This window comes from Sesamum indicum, linkage group LG2, assembly GCF_026168435.1.
Source record: "Sesamum indicum cultivar Baizhima isolate 11 linkage group LG2, ASM2616843v1, whole genome shotgun sequence".
Taxonomy (NCBI): Eukaryota; Viridiplantae; Streptophyta; class Magnoliopsida; order Lamiales; family Pedaliaceae; genus Sesamum; species Sesamum indicum.
This window is the reverse complement of record NC_142658.1, coordinates 15,051,571-15,068,567: the sequence shown is the minus strand read 5'-3', so window position 1 is coordinate 15,068,567 and position 16,997 is coordinate 15,051,571. Positions and strand designations below refer to the sequence as shown.

General features: G+C 36.6%; 2 protein-coding genes, 1 long non-coding RNA gene and 1 other non-coding gene across 6 annotated transcripts; 1 reads left to right on the top strand and 3 right to left on the bottom strand.

Moving 5' to 3' along the window:
- Window positions 1–3,172: 3,172 nt before the first annotated feature.
- Window positions 3,173–8,612, bottom strand: LOC105155731 (NADH--cytochrome b5 reductase 1). Of its 3 annotated transcripts, none has more exons than XM_011071655.3 (10): window positions 8,480–8,612; window positions 7,966–8,092; window positions 7,444–7,585; window positions 7,194–7,284; window positions 6,992–7,069; window positions 5,703–5,783; window positions 5,495–5,584; window positions 5,095–5,160; window positions 3,579–3,665; window positions 3,173–3,477 (listed from the first exon to the last, which is right to left on the bottom strand). In XM_011071655.3, exons 2-10 carry the CDS (start codon window positions 8,069–8,071, stop codon window positions 3,385–3,387), a joined length of 834 nt encoding a protein of 277 aa, XP_011069957.1. In that variant the 5' UTR covers window positions 8,072–8,092; window positions 8,480–8,612; the 3' UTR covers window positions 3,173–3,384. The 3 variants fall into 3 exon arrangements, with proteins under 3 accessions (XP_011069957.1, XP_088733705.1, XP_011069958.1); XM_088877579.1 differs by having other exon boundaries at window positions 8,476–8,494; XM_011071656.3 differs by lacking the exon at window positions 8,480–8,612 and adding an exon at window positions 8,267–8,467.
- A 922-nt stretch (window positions 8,613–9,534) lies between these two features.
- LOC148789213 (uncharacterized) lies at window positions 9,535–12,868 on the top strand. The gene is made up of 3 exons (XR_016064014.1): window positions 9,535–9,720; window positions 12,486–12,580; window positions 12,704–12,868. It is a non-coding gene; the product is annotated as an uncharacterized LOC148789213 (long non-coding RNA).
- LOC105155730 (uncharacterized protein At4g18490) lies at window positions 9,631–16,134 on the bottom strand. Its single transcript, XM_088877578.1, is given in 16 exon segments — window positions 9,631–9,726; window positions 9,884–9,971; window positions 10,065–10,175; window positions 10,404–10,580; window positions 10,683–10,722; window positions 10,811–10,878; window positions 11,025–11,169; window positions 11,266–11,424; window positions 11,860–11,997; window positions 12,147–12,275; window positions 12,354–12,542; window positions 12,683–13,546; window positions 13,670–13,855; window positions 14,176–14,302; window positions 14,741–14,834; window positions 16,076–16,134. Coding segments are annotated over 14 exon segments (2,448 nt in total). The 5' UTR covers window positions 14,805–14,834; window positions 16,076–16,134; the 3' UTR covers window positions 9,631–9,726; window positions 9,884–9,920.
- Window positions 16,135–16,916: 782 nt separating this feature from the next.
- On the bottom strand, window positions 16,917–16,997 carry TRNAL-AAG (transfer RNA leucine (anticodon AAG)). Its single transcript has one exon. It is a non-coding gene; the product is annotated as a tRNA-Leu (tRNA).

Below are 16,997 nucleotides of genomic sequence, written 5' to 3'. Positions count from 1 at the left end.
AACCCTAATGGCACTATCGAAAGGTATAAAGCACGGTTAGTTGCTAAAGGGTACAGCCAAGTTGAAGGGGAGGATTACAATGACTGTTTTGCACCTGTTGCAAAAGCAGTCACTGTAAGGCTCTTCTTAGCTGTGGCTGTGGGAAAGAAATGGCCTATCCATCACCTTGATGTTAATAATGCCTTCTTGCATGGCACTCTTGATGAGGATATATATATGGAGCCTCCTCAAGGCTATAAAATTCCACACGGCAAGGTCTGTAAATTGGGAAAGTCCCTATATGGCTTAAAACAAGCATCTAGAAAGTGGAATGAAGAATTCACTAACAAGATAAGAGAATTTGGTTTTGAACAATGTAGTCATGATCATTGCTTGTTTATAAAAGGAACTGACACTAGCCTCATTGCATTACTGATTTATGTTGATGATATACTAATCACTGCTGCCTCTGAAAGCTCCATAATCACTGTTAAAGATTACTTAGATGACCTTTTTACAGTTAAGCACTTGGGAAATGCTAAATATTTCCTAGGACTTGAGTTAGCACGATCCACTGAAGGTTTAGTGGTAACTCAACGCAAGTATACTCAAGATATTCTAAAGGATGTTGGGCTCAACAATGGCAGGCATGTTGCCACTCCATTGCCTCCTGGACTGAAGCTCACAGTTGACACAGGGGCTGCTCTCACTGACCCTTCCAGGTATAGAAGACTGGTTGGCAGATTGTTGTACTTGAGTTTCACCAGGCCAGACCTGTGCTACGCTGTACAACAACTAAGCCAGCACCTTCAACATCCTTGTGAGAAGCATTGGGAGGCAGCAATTCATGTTGTCAGATATTTGAAAGGCACCATCTCAACAGGTTTGTATTTTCCCTCAACTACTGATTTTTCACTCAAAGTTTTTTGTGATGCAGATTGGGCTGCATGCCAAGAGACAAGAAGGTCCTTATCAGGGTTCTGTATTTTTGTGGGAGAGACTCCCATATCCTGGAAAACCAAGAAACAGACCACGGTGGCCAGATCGTCCGCTGAAGCCGAGTATCGAAGTATGGCTACTACCACCTGTGAAGTCACATGGCTGGTGTACCTTCTGAAGAACTTCGGTGTTAATGTCAAGACTCCCATTCCATTCTACTGCGACAATAAAGCCGCACTTCACATAACTGCAAATCCAGTCTTCCATGAGAGGACGAAACACCTGGAAATAGACTGCCATGTGGTGCGTAACAAGTTCAAGGAAGGGTTGATCCAACCAACTTATGTGGTGTCTAGACAACAAATTGCAGACGCCTTTACAAAATCATTGTCTTGCAACTCTTTCCTCCATTTGCGGTCCAAGCTATCCTTGGTCACCCTCAACCCAAGTCTATCTTGCGGGGGGGGTGATGAAACCCATCCATACTCCCCACAAGAACAGCAGCCACAAGCAGAGGAATAAAAGGCAGAATACTTCAGACTCTGTTTTATTTTTTTTCTTTCTTTTCCTTCAGTTAGCTAAGTCGTGTTTTACAGCAGCACTTTCATCTATCCGTTAAGTATATTGACAACTAAGTGGTTGTTATTGTTAGTTGGGTCTTCTTGTATATAAGAGGCTTTTTTTTCTTCCTTGAATATACATATACAGAACTTCTCTTCTGTAAAACCAGCTGCAAGATCATTTTTCATTTTGATTTTACTTCTTGATTCCTTTCTCAACATAAAAATATATTTATAATTATGATAATTTTATAGGAGTCCGTTGTAATTTCTCCTATATATTAATAAAAAGTTCCCTATTTAGGAAGTCTACGTACCTGGGTTGTTGAAGTATTGAAGAATAGTTATTATTCAAATTTCAAACTCATGATTACTACCACATCTTATTTCTTTTTTTTTTTAGATTGTTTCTGTCATGACATGAATTAAATTAATATATATTAATATATTTAAAAAATAAATAATAAATTACAGTAATTCTCTTCAAAATACCCAACACATTTGGTGGAATATGAATACATAAATTTAAATTTGTACTTAAAATCTTAATTTTAGTTTCAATCACAGATTTAGACATGATGGATTTTTTTTTTATTTTTTTTTTTTTGAGGGGGAGGGGAGAGCAAGTGTAGAGAGAGAGAGAGAGAGAAAGAATTGATAAATTATTAAATTAGAGAATATATATTGGAGGAAGGTAAGTAAGGTAGTCACATGAATTTTTAGTCTTGAGATCTGAAACTGTTGTTGGACATTAATAGTGAGACCCATCACAAATGCCAATACAATTTAACAAATGAACTTGTCTTTAAATATTATATATATATAGTATCAGATCTTTAATCTTTTTTCCTAGTTATCTAATTCAAGCAGCTCTTAACTGGACAGGCGTATTTACTTTATTTATTTTTGGTTCACAATTTCCAAGTATTTATTGATCCTAGATTGTTTTCAATTTCTTTTTGTTATTTACTTATCTCACCAATCAAGAACGCTCATAAGCTAGGTTGACGACCTTCATTGTACTTGGGAGCGCCGCCCGTCTAAGGTTTGTGCCAACCAATAACGCCCACCGTCTAGATTGATGACCTCCACTGCACTTGGGATTGGGAGGAGTGGCCGTCTAAAACTTGCTCGATAGTCAAGTCTACGTCATAATTTATGATAAAGAAAGAAAAAATGAAGACAGAGAAGGTCGGAAAAAAAGATTTTGATGTTATACAAAGAATCTCTTATCTTTGGAATTTCTACTGTGCCAAATTATAAATTGTGAATAATTATTTCACATTGAAAATAACAATTATTGAGTCAATGATAGAATAATCAAATCCCAGAGGTTATGTGGTGCAGTCCCATCCTTGCAACAACCTTCCAAATAGGGTATTAGGTTACACTTGTTTATATTATTTTATGAGTTCATACGTCTTAAGAGATTATTGTATTTTATTCTTACAAAGTTATTATAATATTTAAATAAAATGAAATCATGAAACTTGTAATATATTATTAATAATAAACTTGAAGAAAATTGAACTCAACTTGTTAAAATTTATAAACTGTCTTAGGAACTCTATTTGTATGGAATCCCAATTCATTACATTTTTTCAATTTGTATGTAATTCCACATCAAGTGTAGAGATCATCCTGAAACTCCAAGTCCCAGAATGAAATATCCAAATTAAAGACAGCACAACACCTGTAGCAACTGTTAGATTAAAAATGTTACAAAACAAAAGTTTTCCATGAGAATTAACCAACTTCGTTATGGGGAAATCGATTATTACAATTTGGTAACGATGTCTTGACATTGAATCGTTGTTGAAAAATGGAAGGGAAAAGACATCCTAATATTGCAGCGTCCGAATCGAAAGTAACTTTCCCCAAGAATAGAACAAAACCAGGTGCCAAGTTAGAATTGGAATTGCATCGCAGCAGTGTATCCGATAGCATCCAAATGCGCAGCCATGGCCTTGTTCATTGGAGGCGGGCCGCATCTCAGAATCTGTCACACCAGAGTAACGGAATTAGGTGCTTGATGCGTTATTTATTGTTTTGATCTTTCGGAGTTACATTTTAGCAAATTTTAGATAGCTGAATTTGGACCTGAATATCAGAGGCCGGTGGGGGGCAGTGAGCCTGGATCATTTCCTTTGAGACGAAACCGACGCCACCATCCCACACTTCAGGAGGCTATAGAAAATCAAACAAGCAACAAGTTAATCAGTTAGGAAGACTAGACATCACGGTCATGTGTGGAGCGATTTATCAAAACATGTCACTGATTTGAGTTGGCTTGTCTGATTCACATTCAGATGAATGACCAATATCTCCGAAATATAAGTATTCTCCAACTGAAGAAACATCATAATCTACATCAACATCATACTTTAGATGTGCGACAAGATTCGACCTCCTCCGGCCCACCAATTGCATCATTATCAAAATCAAATACAAATTATATTTAGCATCCATCATGCACGAACAAGGCTTTTATAACACCCCATTTCAGCCTTCTATTGAACTATATATAAGATGCCATGTAGACTAGTTATGTATATGAGATGCAAGGAAGCTGCACACATGTATAGAAATTACTGTAAATACATGCGAAACGTGCGCACATATTTATTGACCAAACAAAGGAAGGATAAATTCAGAGATGTTCCACAAACTGTTTCTGTCCGTATAGCCAGAGCACTTCCAGTGCTTTGAGTAGCAAACTCTACGCAAAATCTATTTGAAAATAAAATGTTATGTTCCTATTTAGATTAGTTTTGAATATCACCTTCCATTTATAGTTTGAACTTTCTCTCTCAACCTTCTGTCTTTATTATCACTATTCAAGTAAAATTGTCTTTTTTATCATCAGGTCTTCAGTCATGAAAAAGTCTAAACTTTATTTTTCTAACCACTCAGCATTTCATATTGGTGTAAAAAATAGTTGCGACCTCAAGTATCTCAGAATCCATGCCTTTAGGTTAGATATGTTAAGTACTCTGTACCAGAATAGCGGTATGAATGATAGAAGGGGGGATGAAGGTTTTCTGGCTTGATTCTTGTTCATAAAACCCCACAAGTGGAGATCAGTTCATGCATTGATGAGCGCAGCCTCCTTGTTTCTGATCTTCTATATTGCATTCTAATTTCAACAGTCCAATTCAAATTACTGATCTCGATAACTGGATTCCGCGTGCCTAAATAACAAACAGCTAAATTGAAGTCCAATTCACCGGACACTTTATATTATTTTTAAGCCAAAGAGTAAAGTGCGTGCAAACCATGGTTCCCATAAACAGCCAGTTTGACCACACAACAAAATAAGCTCATTGAGAGAGGGATAGTTGCCAATGGGAGAACCATAAGCATAAAGTGACTTTTTATTGAGTAGGTTAGCAATTCTAACAATATCACGTGTCTGACACAAGTCAAACACAGAGCTAGTCCTAGACTACGAAGGTCAGCTTTAGGTCAAATAGAATGAATTATTCCCTTCTCTCAAGTTCACACATTTGGTCGAAAGGGCCGTATCATAAGGAATAGAAAATCAAATATTTCAATAGCTGAATTCATAAAGATACTCAAGAGTGCCTTAGTCAAAGATATTAAATGGTAAACTTGCCTGATTGAGTACATAGTAAACTTTGAACCTCTGAGGGTAGTTTTTAGCAAGACTATCCAATTCCTCCTGCAAAAAACAAAGAAATTATTCAGGATCATACCCAAATAACCATCTTTTAAGAATTCCATCAGTTGCCACCAAAATTTTGTAACAAGAATATCCCTGAGAATTAAGAATCAGGTACAAACTCTGCCCCTATATTGTTTTTTCTGCAATATCTTTTCCGCTAACATTTATTCCAGATATTCATAACATGAAATTCAATTGGCTCCCGGGATGCCTAACTACCCAGCAAATAAAAACCCAAATTTTGGCAAAACATAACTCCTTGATTCGACAAATTGACAATTTTGCATAATGCATAATGGTAGATATAATTGAAAAAGTCATCATAAATTACCTTTAGCAGAATGTCATCATATGTCACATTAGCATAAATTAGATGGACCTTTGTTTGGTCACTGGGGTTTTCAAGAATTGCTCTGGCAACCTAAAAAAGAAAGCCAAAGAAGAAATAATGAGATATGTTAGTTGTGAAAAGTCTATTATCAAGAAAGAATATTGATTAAGAGAAAGAAATGAATAATAGAGATAATGTTGCAAATAACCTGGAACATTGGTGTAATTCCAGAGCCTCCAGCAAGCATTCCAAATGCTCTCACTTGGCCTGGTTGATACTTAAAACGACCCTAATTTTGAAGATAGAACTAAATAAATAAATAAAAAAGCAGGTCCCCTGGGATACTTATGCATGGAATAATTCAACATAAACGACCTAAATGACGTAATGCAATTCAATTCCATACACACCCCCAGATAAAAAATAATCAAGCCGCTCCAGCTGGAGAACCAACTTTCAGCCAGTCGAAGTTAGCTGAGGTTTATGCACAATTGATTGACTAGTGACGTATGGATCAAAGATTTGTACTGAAGACAATAACTTCTTCAACAAAACATTGTTTCTAGAAATGATGCCAAACTTCACCTCAAGTTGCTGAACACAAGTATCAAAATTTCAAAGTGCAACAGAATACATCGGTTATCAGGGACCATCACATAATAAATATTGAAATCTGAAGGGCATCCTAGTCCGCAAGTACATTGGTTTTCTAAGATTTGGGCAGCTACTTCTAGACTCGAGCAAGTAACTATAGGTAAGTGTCAATTGACTCACATGGTTCTTCAGGAAATTCATCAATATATCATCAATTCTTACCAAGTCTCTTTATGAAAGCATATTTAGGAGAACTTTCTAGACTTGAAAGTGTATTTGCAGTTTCGAATACTTACGATATTTTTAAATGGAAATCTAGGTAAACTGAAATGCGCAGAAGAACAATTTGAAGATGTGAATATTAGTAGTTACAAAAATTTTGTCTAGAACACTGTTTTGCGGAGGAAATAAGTGCATTTTCTAAAACCAACGGCAACGAGTAAAAACACCACCACATGGAGAGTTTATTTCATGTATGAATTTTTCTTTCCACAGTGTGAAACCAAATACCGGCCAAGTCAATTATGTGGAGATACTTTACTGAATTATTCAGCACGAGCTTTTGTTATTTTCATCACATTCTTAACATCTTATTTAAAATGAGACTATAATCTAATAAATCTAAATTAGTTACAGAGGTGTACCAAGAGCATGTTGACCTTGAACAAAACAATACATAGACCCTAATTCATGAAAAAAAGTGAAATGGAAAAGTGCAATATTGCTCGCATCTCATGCCCTCCTTTACTACAATGACTTGGCTTTGATGCATACTGCGAAACCAAACACCACTTCTCTTCTGCTCTTTTTGTCATTTCAAACTTGAAAAAGAGGGTACATACAACAATAACAAAATTATTAACGTGGTATGCAGAAAGGGTGCCGATAGGATATAGAGTGTACCTTTGGTCCTTTCACAGCCAGATAATCACCCTCACGCATTTCTCTAAAATGATGAGACATTCTTCCTTGTGGATACATCTATCATTTTATAAAATTTATATCACAAAGCAAACCAAATGAGACCCAAAAAAATGAAGAAGTCTGACCGCTATATATTGCAGGCTTAACCAAGTAAATGGATGCTAAATCATAAACAACCCACCTTGATAACTAGCTCGAAGTATCCAACATCAGAATCCAACGTAGTCGGAGTGTATGGCTTAACGACCTCTTCACCTTGACTATCCTTACCCCTGCAACAAAATACCAGACAAAATAAAAAATGTATTAAGTACAAGCCTGATTATGTTTGTTGCTTCAAGCCTCCAACAATCAAATGGAAATGATATACCATGTGCACCAACTAAATATATAACAAGGTATCCTGAGCATAAGACTGTAATACAACTAACCTGCAGCTTATGTGTTGTCCTATGGGAAGGCCCAATACAGAAGTGGGTGTAGGAAGAGCAAATCTGAACTTTGCCACATTATGGCTGAGTTGTGTTTTCTTGACAAGCTTGAACTGCTTGAAATTCTCAGGATCCAAGCACACTGTCAAGAACAGAAGCTTCTGACTATATCAAAGAAAACAGAAGTATCTTATCTATATGCAAGAACGTATTTTGTCCTCCTGGAGAACTTGTCTCTCAAAATTCATACAAACAGGCACCAACAGAAGAAAACCCAAACTCATTGAATACAAATATACAAAATCAGCTCACATGCAAGTACAGAACTCGGCAAAAATTGAATCTTTAGGCCGAATTAAGATCCACATAACTAAGAAAACTACTGAATTCAAGCTCCACGCAAGCTACCAATCAAAACCCACGAAAAGTAGACGGCCATAGACAGAAACAAGCATTAAAAACAATACAAATCGGCATCATCTTCTTCAATGTAATAACAGATCACCATATAATTCATCAAACCTTTGGGCTTCTTGGAGGAGAACAAGAAGTATGCAGCACCAATAGCAATAAGACCAACAGCAACACCAACAACCAATTGGCCCTCAGATGTTGCCAAGAAATCCATAGCACCAAACAATTAGACCACCTGGATTATCGCAGTAAAAAACAATTCATCCAACGCGAACTATCTTCAAGGAAGAAAATGCAGAGGCCCAATATATAGCATCAAAATGTTGACAAAATTAATAAAAAAACCAAAAACAAATTGGTTGGTGAAAGTTTTTTTGGTTTAAGATTCCAAGAACTGGCGATGTCCCACCTGACCAGGAAACAGGATCTTTATACAATTAGTCCAACAAACTATCAAGAAAAGGGATAAGAAAGAAGCAGTGAATGAAGATGGGCCAAAAAATAGACAGTTTTTTGTATTAAAAATGACAACTGAAGTAGGTGAGGTGAGGGAGAACAGTGGTAATAGCAATTAGCAAAGACTGACTATTCAAGAAAATAGGGTATGAAAATCATCACCTACCCACCCACTCTCCTTCTGGCTCTGCCCACTCTATAAGGTCATTGATTTCAGCCCCTGGTTTTCTTTGTTTTGTTATTTGTATAACATCAGTTTGAAAACCAGTATTCCTCCACCACGTGCACCGTGCTGCTAATATTATATATATATATATATACGTATATATATTGCGAATTTTGGGTGTATTTCCATAGTTTATATGGTAGTTTCTTTATTTTTTTTCAATATATTTGTTATCAATGAGAAGCTGTTGGACATTTTTGATGATTTCCACCGGTACGATGATTCGCATGACTCAATGTGGTAACTTCATGAAAAATATAAGCTAGTTGCTAATATGAGATAGCTCTCATTTAACCATAACGAAAAGTTCAGATAAAACTGAGATCTTAATCGCGCTTGACCATGATGATCAATGATTTGTTCAAGTCAAAATATTCAGGAAATAGAATTTCTTGGGATTTCTTAAAAATAAAACGAGTATAGATTTAGAGAAACAAAAAATTGACTATTTTTTTATTTCTCTAGATGGGTAATAGAAAAAAAATTATTTTTTTTAAAATTCATCATCTAGGAAAGTGCGCATGTCCTAAAAGCAAAACTCAAATGCAAAAATGAAAACGCCGACTCCTCCATAGCCGACCGATATTTCAGGCCAGAGGATGACTCAACTGCCAAGCATTTGATGTCCTGAAGAATTAGTTGGATTTCCCAATCCGCCTGTGTTAACAAAAGGATATGCCAGAAAGGAAGGTGATGAAGTGTTTAATTAAATCCACAGCCTAAACTCGTTTTTCACGAACAACAACCAACTTTGATTCTTTCATGATAAAATATGTGGAAGAAGTTGAGTAAAATTAAGTAGTGTGTAAGCATGTGTCTCAATCAACATCAAGTCCCAAGGGCCACCCCCAATGGTTAGTTCCGAGATGAACCTCACGTTCGAGTTTCATTCGCTGCGTGTGTACTAAAAAAAAGTTGTCTTTTGGTCAATATCGGGATTATATACGAAGTGAACTTTTTATATTTATACACGTTACGGCTGAATATTCCCGTGTCTAATTGGCTAGGTTATCACTTTGCCTCTTTCTGAAATTCCAAAGCTTGGAATAGAAAGGACGGCTGCTCTCCAGTTAGGAAACAAATCTAATGAGTAGTACCATGTTGAAGATGCTCAAATGCTTGAAAGAAGTTGGAAAGTAGACTCAGTTTCCTCAGATCATCGATCCAAAGGCTGCTAGCAGGTTCACCTGAAAGTCATATTTTGTGTTGAGTTGCAAATTTAGATCAGTTTGATGTAAATGTTCGCATATCAAAAGATTTCACTAGCCAACTCCAATAAAGATGCACATTTTTGCAAGTGCATCTGCATGCGTGTTTATGTGTGTAGAGGGGAAGAGGCGCTACCTTCATATGGAAAATAATTGCCGTGGCTGATGTGATTTCATTTGCTGTTCAGCGTTAATCTGGCAAAAAAATCCTGAGCTGCATGAATGTTTTCTGCAGTGAAGGTTCAAACAATGTGTATTGTCATGTATTATGAAAATTGAACCCATAAAAGCTACACGGTAGAAGGTTTGAAGGATATTTTCTCCTCAGAAAGGGGATTGTTGAGTAACAGCAGCTTATTGCTGTTCACAACAGCTCGAACCAATATTTCTTTTGCCTCGTCGTGTTTCTCCCTTAGCATGTTGCAAAGCTGCAAAAAGAAAAAGTACATCAATCATGCATCCTGCTCTTGCATTAGTGTCAGGAATGTCGTAGAGTATAATTTATTTTAGTTAAGGTGAGTGAACCAGTTGCGGTAAAATGATCTTTAAGTAACTGAGTAACTGGCATGCAGGATTAAAAGACAAAATGAAATACATCAGATGTTTTCCAACTTCTACAAAACCAGCAAAGCTAGAGAAAGAGAATGAATTCTTACATCATCAAGTTCCTTGCCATAAGCTTCAGCCTTGTTAATGTTGCTACCATTTTCAATCGAGAATGGCATCTCAAATCCTTTAATCTTCACGTCGTGGGAAATATGAGAGGTAGAGATTTGGCAATTGCTAATTGAACTTTTGATGCCGGCATCTTCCATGTTATTGTGGTTGGATACCTATTAGTTGAAAAAACAATATTCCATAATGTTTATCTAGAAGGACATTTTACTTTTTAATCGACGCTCCCTGAATTGACACCTTGACTAATGAACACATACCTTTTTGTCAAGAACCTTTGCTGATGCTTCCACAAATTTTCTGCAGATTCCACAAATAATCATTCACTAGAATAAAATCCAGAAAGTGACATTTGTATAAGTTATGAAAGGAATGGATTAACATCAACCTGATTGAATTTGGTGATTGGGAAAGACGTTTAGATGGATGTAAGGCAATAATACCTGCAGTATCCTCCTGTTGCAGGAAAATGTCATGGGAAATATACAAGTCTATATTATGCATAATTTAGTTAGATATCTTTATTGATTGATTATGTCGTTGCTAAAGATCTCAAGCTCATTGGCAAAACTGAACATTATGGGAAAGAGAGATGACGTTACTCCCATTGTTTTTCGCTTCATAGATAGGATACCAGCTGATTGATTCCGCAAGTTCGGAAAATGGGCAAAAACCCTGTTGCGACTAATATTTCCTACTGATTTGGTATCTCTCTCGATTGGGAACTTTGTAGAATCAAGGTTTAAACTGAAAGTCCAATATTCAAAAGATGACCTTCATCAATGAATATAATCCTCCATCTAAACCATATCTAGAATCATGAAGATTTGAAGATTAACTTACCCTGAAAGTTTCAGTCCATGTTGATTAATGGTCTTCTTACTATTATCAATTGAAGAAAGCTTCTGTTTATCCGCAGTTTTCTTTATAGTTGGAATAGATACCAAAGAAGCAGCATTGCCACTACTTTGTGCTGCTTTTTTGTTGACCTCCATGCTTGAACTGGGAAAGGCAGCACAAGAGCAAAGCTAAACCAATTAAAGTCACATTCTTCATAAATTGTTAGATTTCAGCAAAACAATCTTTTGTTGCTGGTACTACATCTAGGTTTAAAATCATATAACTTAGTATGATGATGACTGAAACGACAATAAGTTCAGATGATGTATATTGACAATAGAAAATCAGTTAAAAATGAATACTAAGAAGATATCAAATGAAATTTCTTGAATCTTAGTATCAACACGTTTCTGGTGCAAAGTAGGTGTATAGGTAACACTTTGTTAGTACCTCTTAAGAAACAAGATTATGCTACAATAAAGAATCATGTATACAGCTTGAGAATGTGTGACTTGAATTTGATTTCTGGGAGTCATTATCTGTTTTTCAGCGAAGCTCAAAAGTCTATAGTAGATTGTCCCGAAGAGAATAACTGACCTCAGAGTATCTAGATTTTCTGGACTTGTTTCTCTTTGCCTCATAGCAGATTTTGTTTTTATCATATCCTTGCTTTCCAAAGTAGAAGAATCACTTAATTTTTTCCCAATCTGCAACCCAATAACGCCAGGCACATCACTGCACAATGTTAAACCAAAGGCATCGTTGTTGGATTACAAAAATTATACTTCTTATCATTCTCAACATCCACATTCCTATTCAGTTTATCACCGAAAGAAAATATAAACTTTAATTGAACATAAATTTGAATCTGGGTTGAGCCTTACCAACAAGTCTTTGGACCCTCGCAGCTCTCCTGACTTTGTACCTGGGAAAGTTCCCTCCTCAATGGTGGTTTAGAATGTTGCAGTGGAAGGGAAACTAGTTTTCTATCACTCTGATTATTATCCCAGTCCCTGTTAACATACAAGACAAAATTATCCGAGACTGAACACTTCACAGAGTTACTTTGAATTATTAACATGGCAGATTACCTTCCTTGAACTAGACTAGGTAGACTGAGACCCATCTTCTTTTTACTACTTAATGAGGAAAATGTTGTCTGGGTTGACGCCTTCTGCACGGTATATTCAGTTTTCTCTGACTGAGAAAAGTATCTTGAGCAGGTAACGAGGGGTTCACTTCTCTTCTCTGCATCTTTCTCAGAGAGATCAGCTGGTTGACTGCACTATGTATGGTAAATAGTAATCAAACACTACAGGTAACTTTCAGGAGTTTCAAGATTACCATTGCCAAAAAACTGAAATTCATTTTCATAAAAGCACCCGTTGCTGGTAGAAATTTTCAGTTTACTTAATCTGACCTGACCAAGGGTAACTTGCAGATCTCTGAAGCAGGTTCCCGTTTCTCCCTTCCAGATGGTGTGTCACAGGATATCCCTGGTACAGCATTAGTGGTACAAGAATTTGCAAAAAGTGAATTAGCTTGACCTGGTTCTGTTCTTTCTCTATTGCCTCTCACATGATCTTCAACGAAAACCAGACTCTTTGCACCATCATCCTTCTCTGAGATTGCAAAAGTCTGGAGGGGTTCTGAGTTATCAGACATTCTATGTTTGTAATTACTAGTTGAACCAGCAATTGATCGCTCATCAGTATTTTTTTCTTTTTCTCCACTTGAGCCAGTTGCCTTTGTATCCATGAAATCAACCACGTCTGATGAATTACCTCCACCTGGCTCATTCTTGGAGAGATAAGCAGATGACAAATCCTGAATGACATCATTCTCAGCAGAAGCTTGAAGATCAACTGACTCTGGGAAAATCAATTTTTCAGATGGACTGATTTTTGGTAGCTCCCTGGAAGCAATTGTTGCCTCTGGAAGGCTTTTTGTTTTATCAGATGTAGCTTCCTCAAAAGCAGATGCCTGTTCTGCAGTAACAGCATCATCCATTGCCAAATTCGGAAGGCAAATTTCCCTTGTCGATTCAAGATCTGTTGCTCCTCCAACTAGACTATCCATGTCAAAAGTAATCTTGGTCCCTGGTGAAGATGGCTTCATGGGCCTATCTTCTAAGTTGTTCACATTTTCAAGTAGATTCATGTGCATAGAACCTTCCTTATCTTGACACCCACTTCCATTCAGGGAACTGCCTCTGTTATTTTTGTCTTTCTGAGCTTTTGGCTCTTCTTTTGTTAAGCTTGACTCAAAACTGAAAGTTTCCAACCTAGACCCAGGCCCACTGTTAGTGCAGGTAAGCTTATTATAGGATGACCTCAACAAAATGGAGCGTGAAACACATCCATACAATAAAAGAATTTTGAAGGAGTATCAGCTTTTGCACACTCACTCATCAAAATCAAATGCAAAAGCAAAACGATCATTCTTTCCTTTATCCTTTCCGGCAGATGATTCTTCAGGCTACTCCTTGGATTTTCCATCTTTTTTAAGTGGTGGGGAGATATCCAGATCTGTGATATCCATATTGAAAGATGGTATCTTTCCAAAATCACCGTCCAAATTAAAATCCATATCCCTGAAGTTTTGATAGCAATTTCGTTAGGCCTAAGAGTAGTGACTTTCTTCAGCTGCAAAGCACATCGTATTTTTGCAACTATTAGTTATGACTAACTTCAACAGGAGGACAAAATCAGAGATATTCGGGAAATACACAATTTAACAAGATGAAGGAGCACAGCAATACTCCAGGAAATTTAGCCCTCAAAGCCCAGACACCAACTAAACACAGCAAAACCATAATAGCTTCCACGAAAATTATTAAAGCTCCAAAAACATCAAACTACCTCCCAAATCAATGAGCTCATGAAAGAAGCTAATGCATTTCGTAAACCTTACGCTTTGTCAAAGTCAAATGATTTTTTATTGCCCTTGGTAACTGGCGTAAGGTCAAAATCCATTTCATCCCCTTGTGCTATTGACATTGATTTCCACGAACTAAGGAAGTCCTTTCCAATGTCCAGATCTGCGTTAAGCATAACAAGGAACAGAACGGGTTTATCTCAGACGACGTTGAAATAATATTTACAGCAAACATATACTAGCAGCAATTAAATAAATGGTATAAGGATATATATAGGGTTCCCAGGTTCCATGTCAGAAGTCACCACAAGGCATTTTGCAGTTAGGATTTTAGTTCATCCTTATTTAGCTTCAATTCCTAATTTCCCAAATAAATTTGCATGCCATCTGAGGCTGAAAGTGGCTTTTATGTGCTCTCTATCAGTTCCATCTCATCTAACGTTACTTACTAAGATTTGGAAAGGAAAGAGACCTCTACTTTTTTTCCTCTCGGAAACAAAACCAACAATAGATTTGATGTACCAACTGTCTGACTGAGCAATCAGCAGAAAAATCCTTATACTTTCAATAAAATATAATAAACAAGTACGGATGATAATACCTAGCAAGGAATTTTTCTCCTTCAAACTGACAGAAGAAGAATCTTTCTTCTGAGACTCTGCCATCTCAGTCTGCAGTTGCTGATGCTTTTTGCTCTGCAAGAAACGAGCATTCCGTTTGAAAGTGAAATACAACAGGACAATGAAAAGTCTCAGAGCTTGAAGAAGTCACAGAAATCCATCAGATTGGAGGTCATGTAGTTTATACAGCAAAAATGTTCAGGATTGATCTGCCAAAGAGTTATAAACAATATGATAAAGTGCATTCAGTTCTGGCACAAATGATTCACTATTTCTGACATGATACACTCCAGTTTGAAATCTCAATAAACCCTTAAATCTGAAGCAGTTATAAAAGCCCCAAAATGGACAACACTGATGTTGCTTCACACGTAATCAAAAGAGGAGTGATGGAGCAGAGATTAAAGACAAAATTGGATCTTCTCACTTTAAGGAAAGTCCCAGTAGTGACTAAAAAAGGGAGTGTAAGCACTCACCATGAACCTCACCTCTAGTTCATGTTACCTTCCCCAAACTCCATGTTCAAGGCTTCTACTGATCAATCTGGATTTATTCCCTATACTTTGGTTTTGCAAACTTGATGGGTCTAATCCTAGAGCTTAGGGAAGAAATGTAATAAGTAGTTCAAACAGTTAACAGAATTCCCAAGTCGTTTACTTGCTTGCTACCAAGCAGTAAACAGGAATCAACTGTTGAAGCCTTAGCCAAATAGACAAATAGTTATCCCATAGTGAGCGCTCATCAAAAGGTCCATAGTCTCATAGACACTGGCACTACAAACTGCTTCCAAGATGAGGAAGCAGCAAAGAAAATTCTCAATTCTCCTTCATTCAACTCATTATATTCCAGAAATCGTGTGGAAAATTATCTGTCCAATTACCAAGTAAAACAGAGGATTCTGTAATGGCAGGAAATAAAAAACTACTGCAACATAAGAAAATCAACCACATCCAATCAGCTCCAGCCATCACTTTCCATAAAAGAAACTAAAACATACGACATTTAAACGGATTCTAGACGGTTGGACAAAATAATACCCAGAATATTAACGAGAAGCAAAACCAAATAGCAGATCTGATATACCAACTTAAAGGTCAACTATCCGATAATCCTTGCACTTTTGCGTTAAAGAAACTGTAATTCTCACGCCGCAAGCAAAATCGTTCGATTCGTCAATCGTAACGTAACTTCTTATATGATTGAAAATATATCACCGAGTGAAATCGCACGATTGTTTCAACTGGTAGTCAAAATTGATAAAATCACTGCGTGCATAATCAGCATTAACTATAAATAACATAGAGAGAGAGAGAGACCTTGATTGGAGGCTGTTGAAGCTGGAAAGCTCCCGGGAGAGAGAAACGCGCTAAAAGTATTTTGAAGTGCAGGGGGTTTATATAAACACGACAAGGGCAAAACAGGAATTTAAAGAGGGGCTGAGCCCAGAAAGAATGAATTCGGTACTTAGGCCCGGTCTAATCATCAACATCCGTTTCAATTTGGGCTGATCCGGCCTACACAGGCACGGACCGGCCCATACTCGCTAAGTTTAAAAACTTTTCAGAACAGCTCATATGACTTATATCAATTATATATTTATGAATATTATTTTGATACAAAAATTTAAGTAATAATCCGTCAATTATTTATTTTTGCAAAATAAAAAAAAACACATATCTGCTAAATTTTTATTTGAAGTCAAACTAATATGTATTGTTTATGAAAATATTTTAAACGCAGAATATGTCAAGAAATAGCAGTTATTTAATTCTAATTTCTTTTTTTATCATTTTACCAATGATATATGTCAAGCATTTTATAAATTTTTAACATCTTATTTTATTCAAATACTTTAAGAATTTTTTTCAAAAATAAAATCCAACATTTTATAAACTCCAAAAACAACTTAGCCAAACACCTCCTCCATAAGAGATGAGTAATGGATACAATTGCAGTGATTGGATGATACTTGAACAAGAGGGGAAAGAAAGCCAACTGGCTTCCGGAACGCCTGCCCACAATGCAGAGGAAATTTGTGAAGAAATTAATTAAAGTGAGTATTCTGTGTTGGAAAATACTAGCAAATCGCTGCTGATTGTTACTTCCTAACTAACAAGACAAAAGAAAGAAATAAAATAAGTTCACTCACATCTATTGTGTGGAGAGTGGGATTTGAACCCACGCCCTTTCGGACCAGAACCTTAATCTGGCGCCTTAGACCAACTCGGCCATCTCCAC

Excerpts from the sequence above, each read along its gene's own strand:
- LOC105155731 (XM_011071655.3), bottom strand. The coding sequence starts at position 8,071 with ATGGATTTCTTGGCAACATCTGAGGGCCAATTGGTTGTTGGTGTTGCT. Across the intron at positions 7,586-7,965 it reads CTCCTCCAAGAAGCCCAAAG|TGTGCTTGGATCCTGAGAAT; the intron begins GTTTGATGAATT and ends TGTTCTTGACAG. Across the intron at positions 5,784-6,991 it reads TGGCTGTGAAAGGACCAAAG|GGTCGTTTTAAGTATCAACC; the intron begins GTACACTCTATA and ends CTTCAAAATTAG.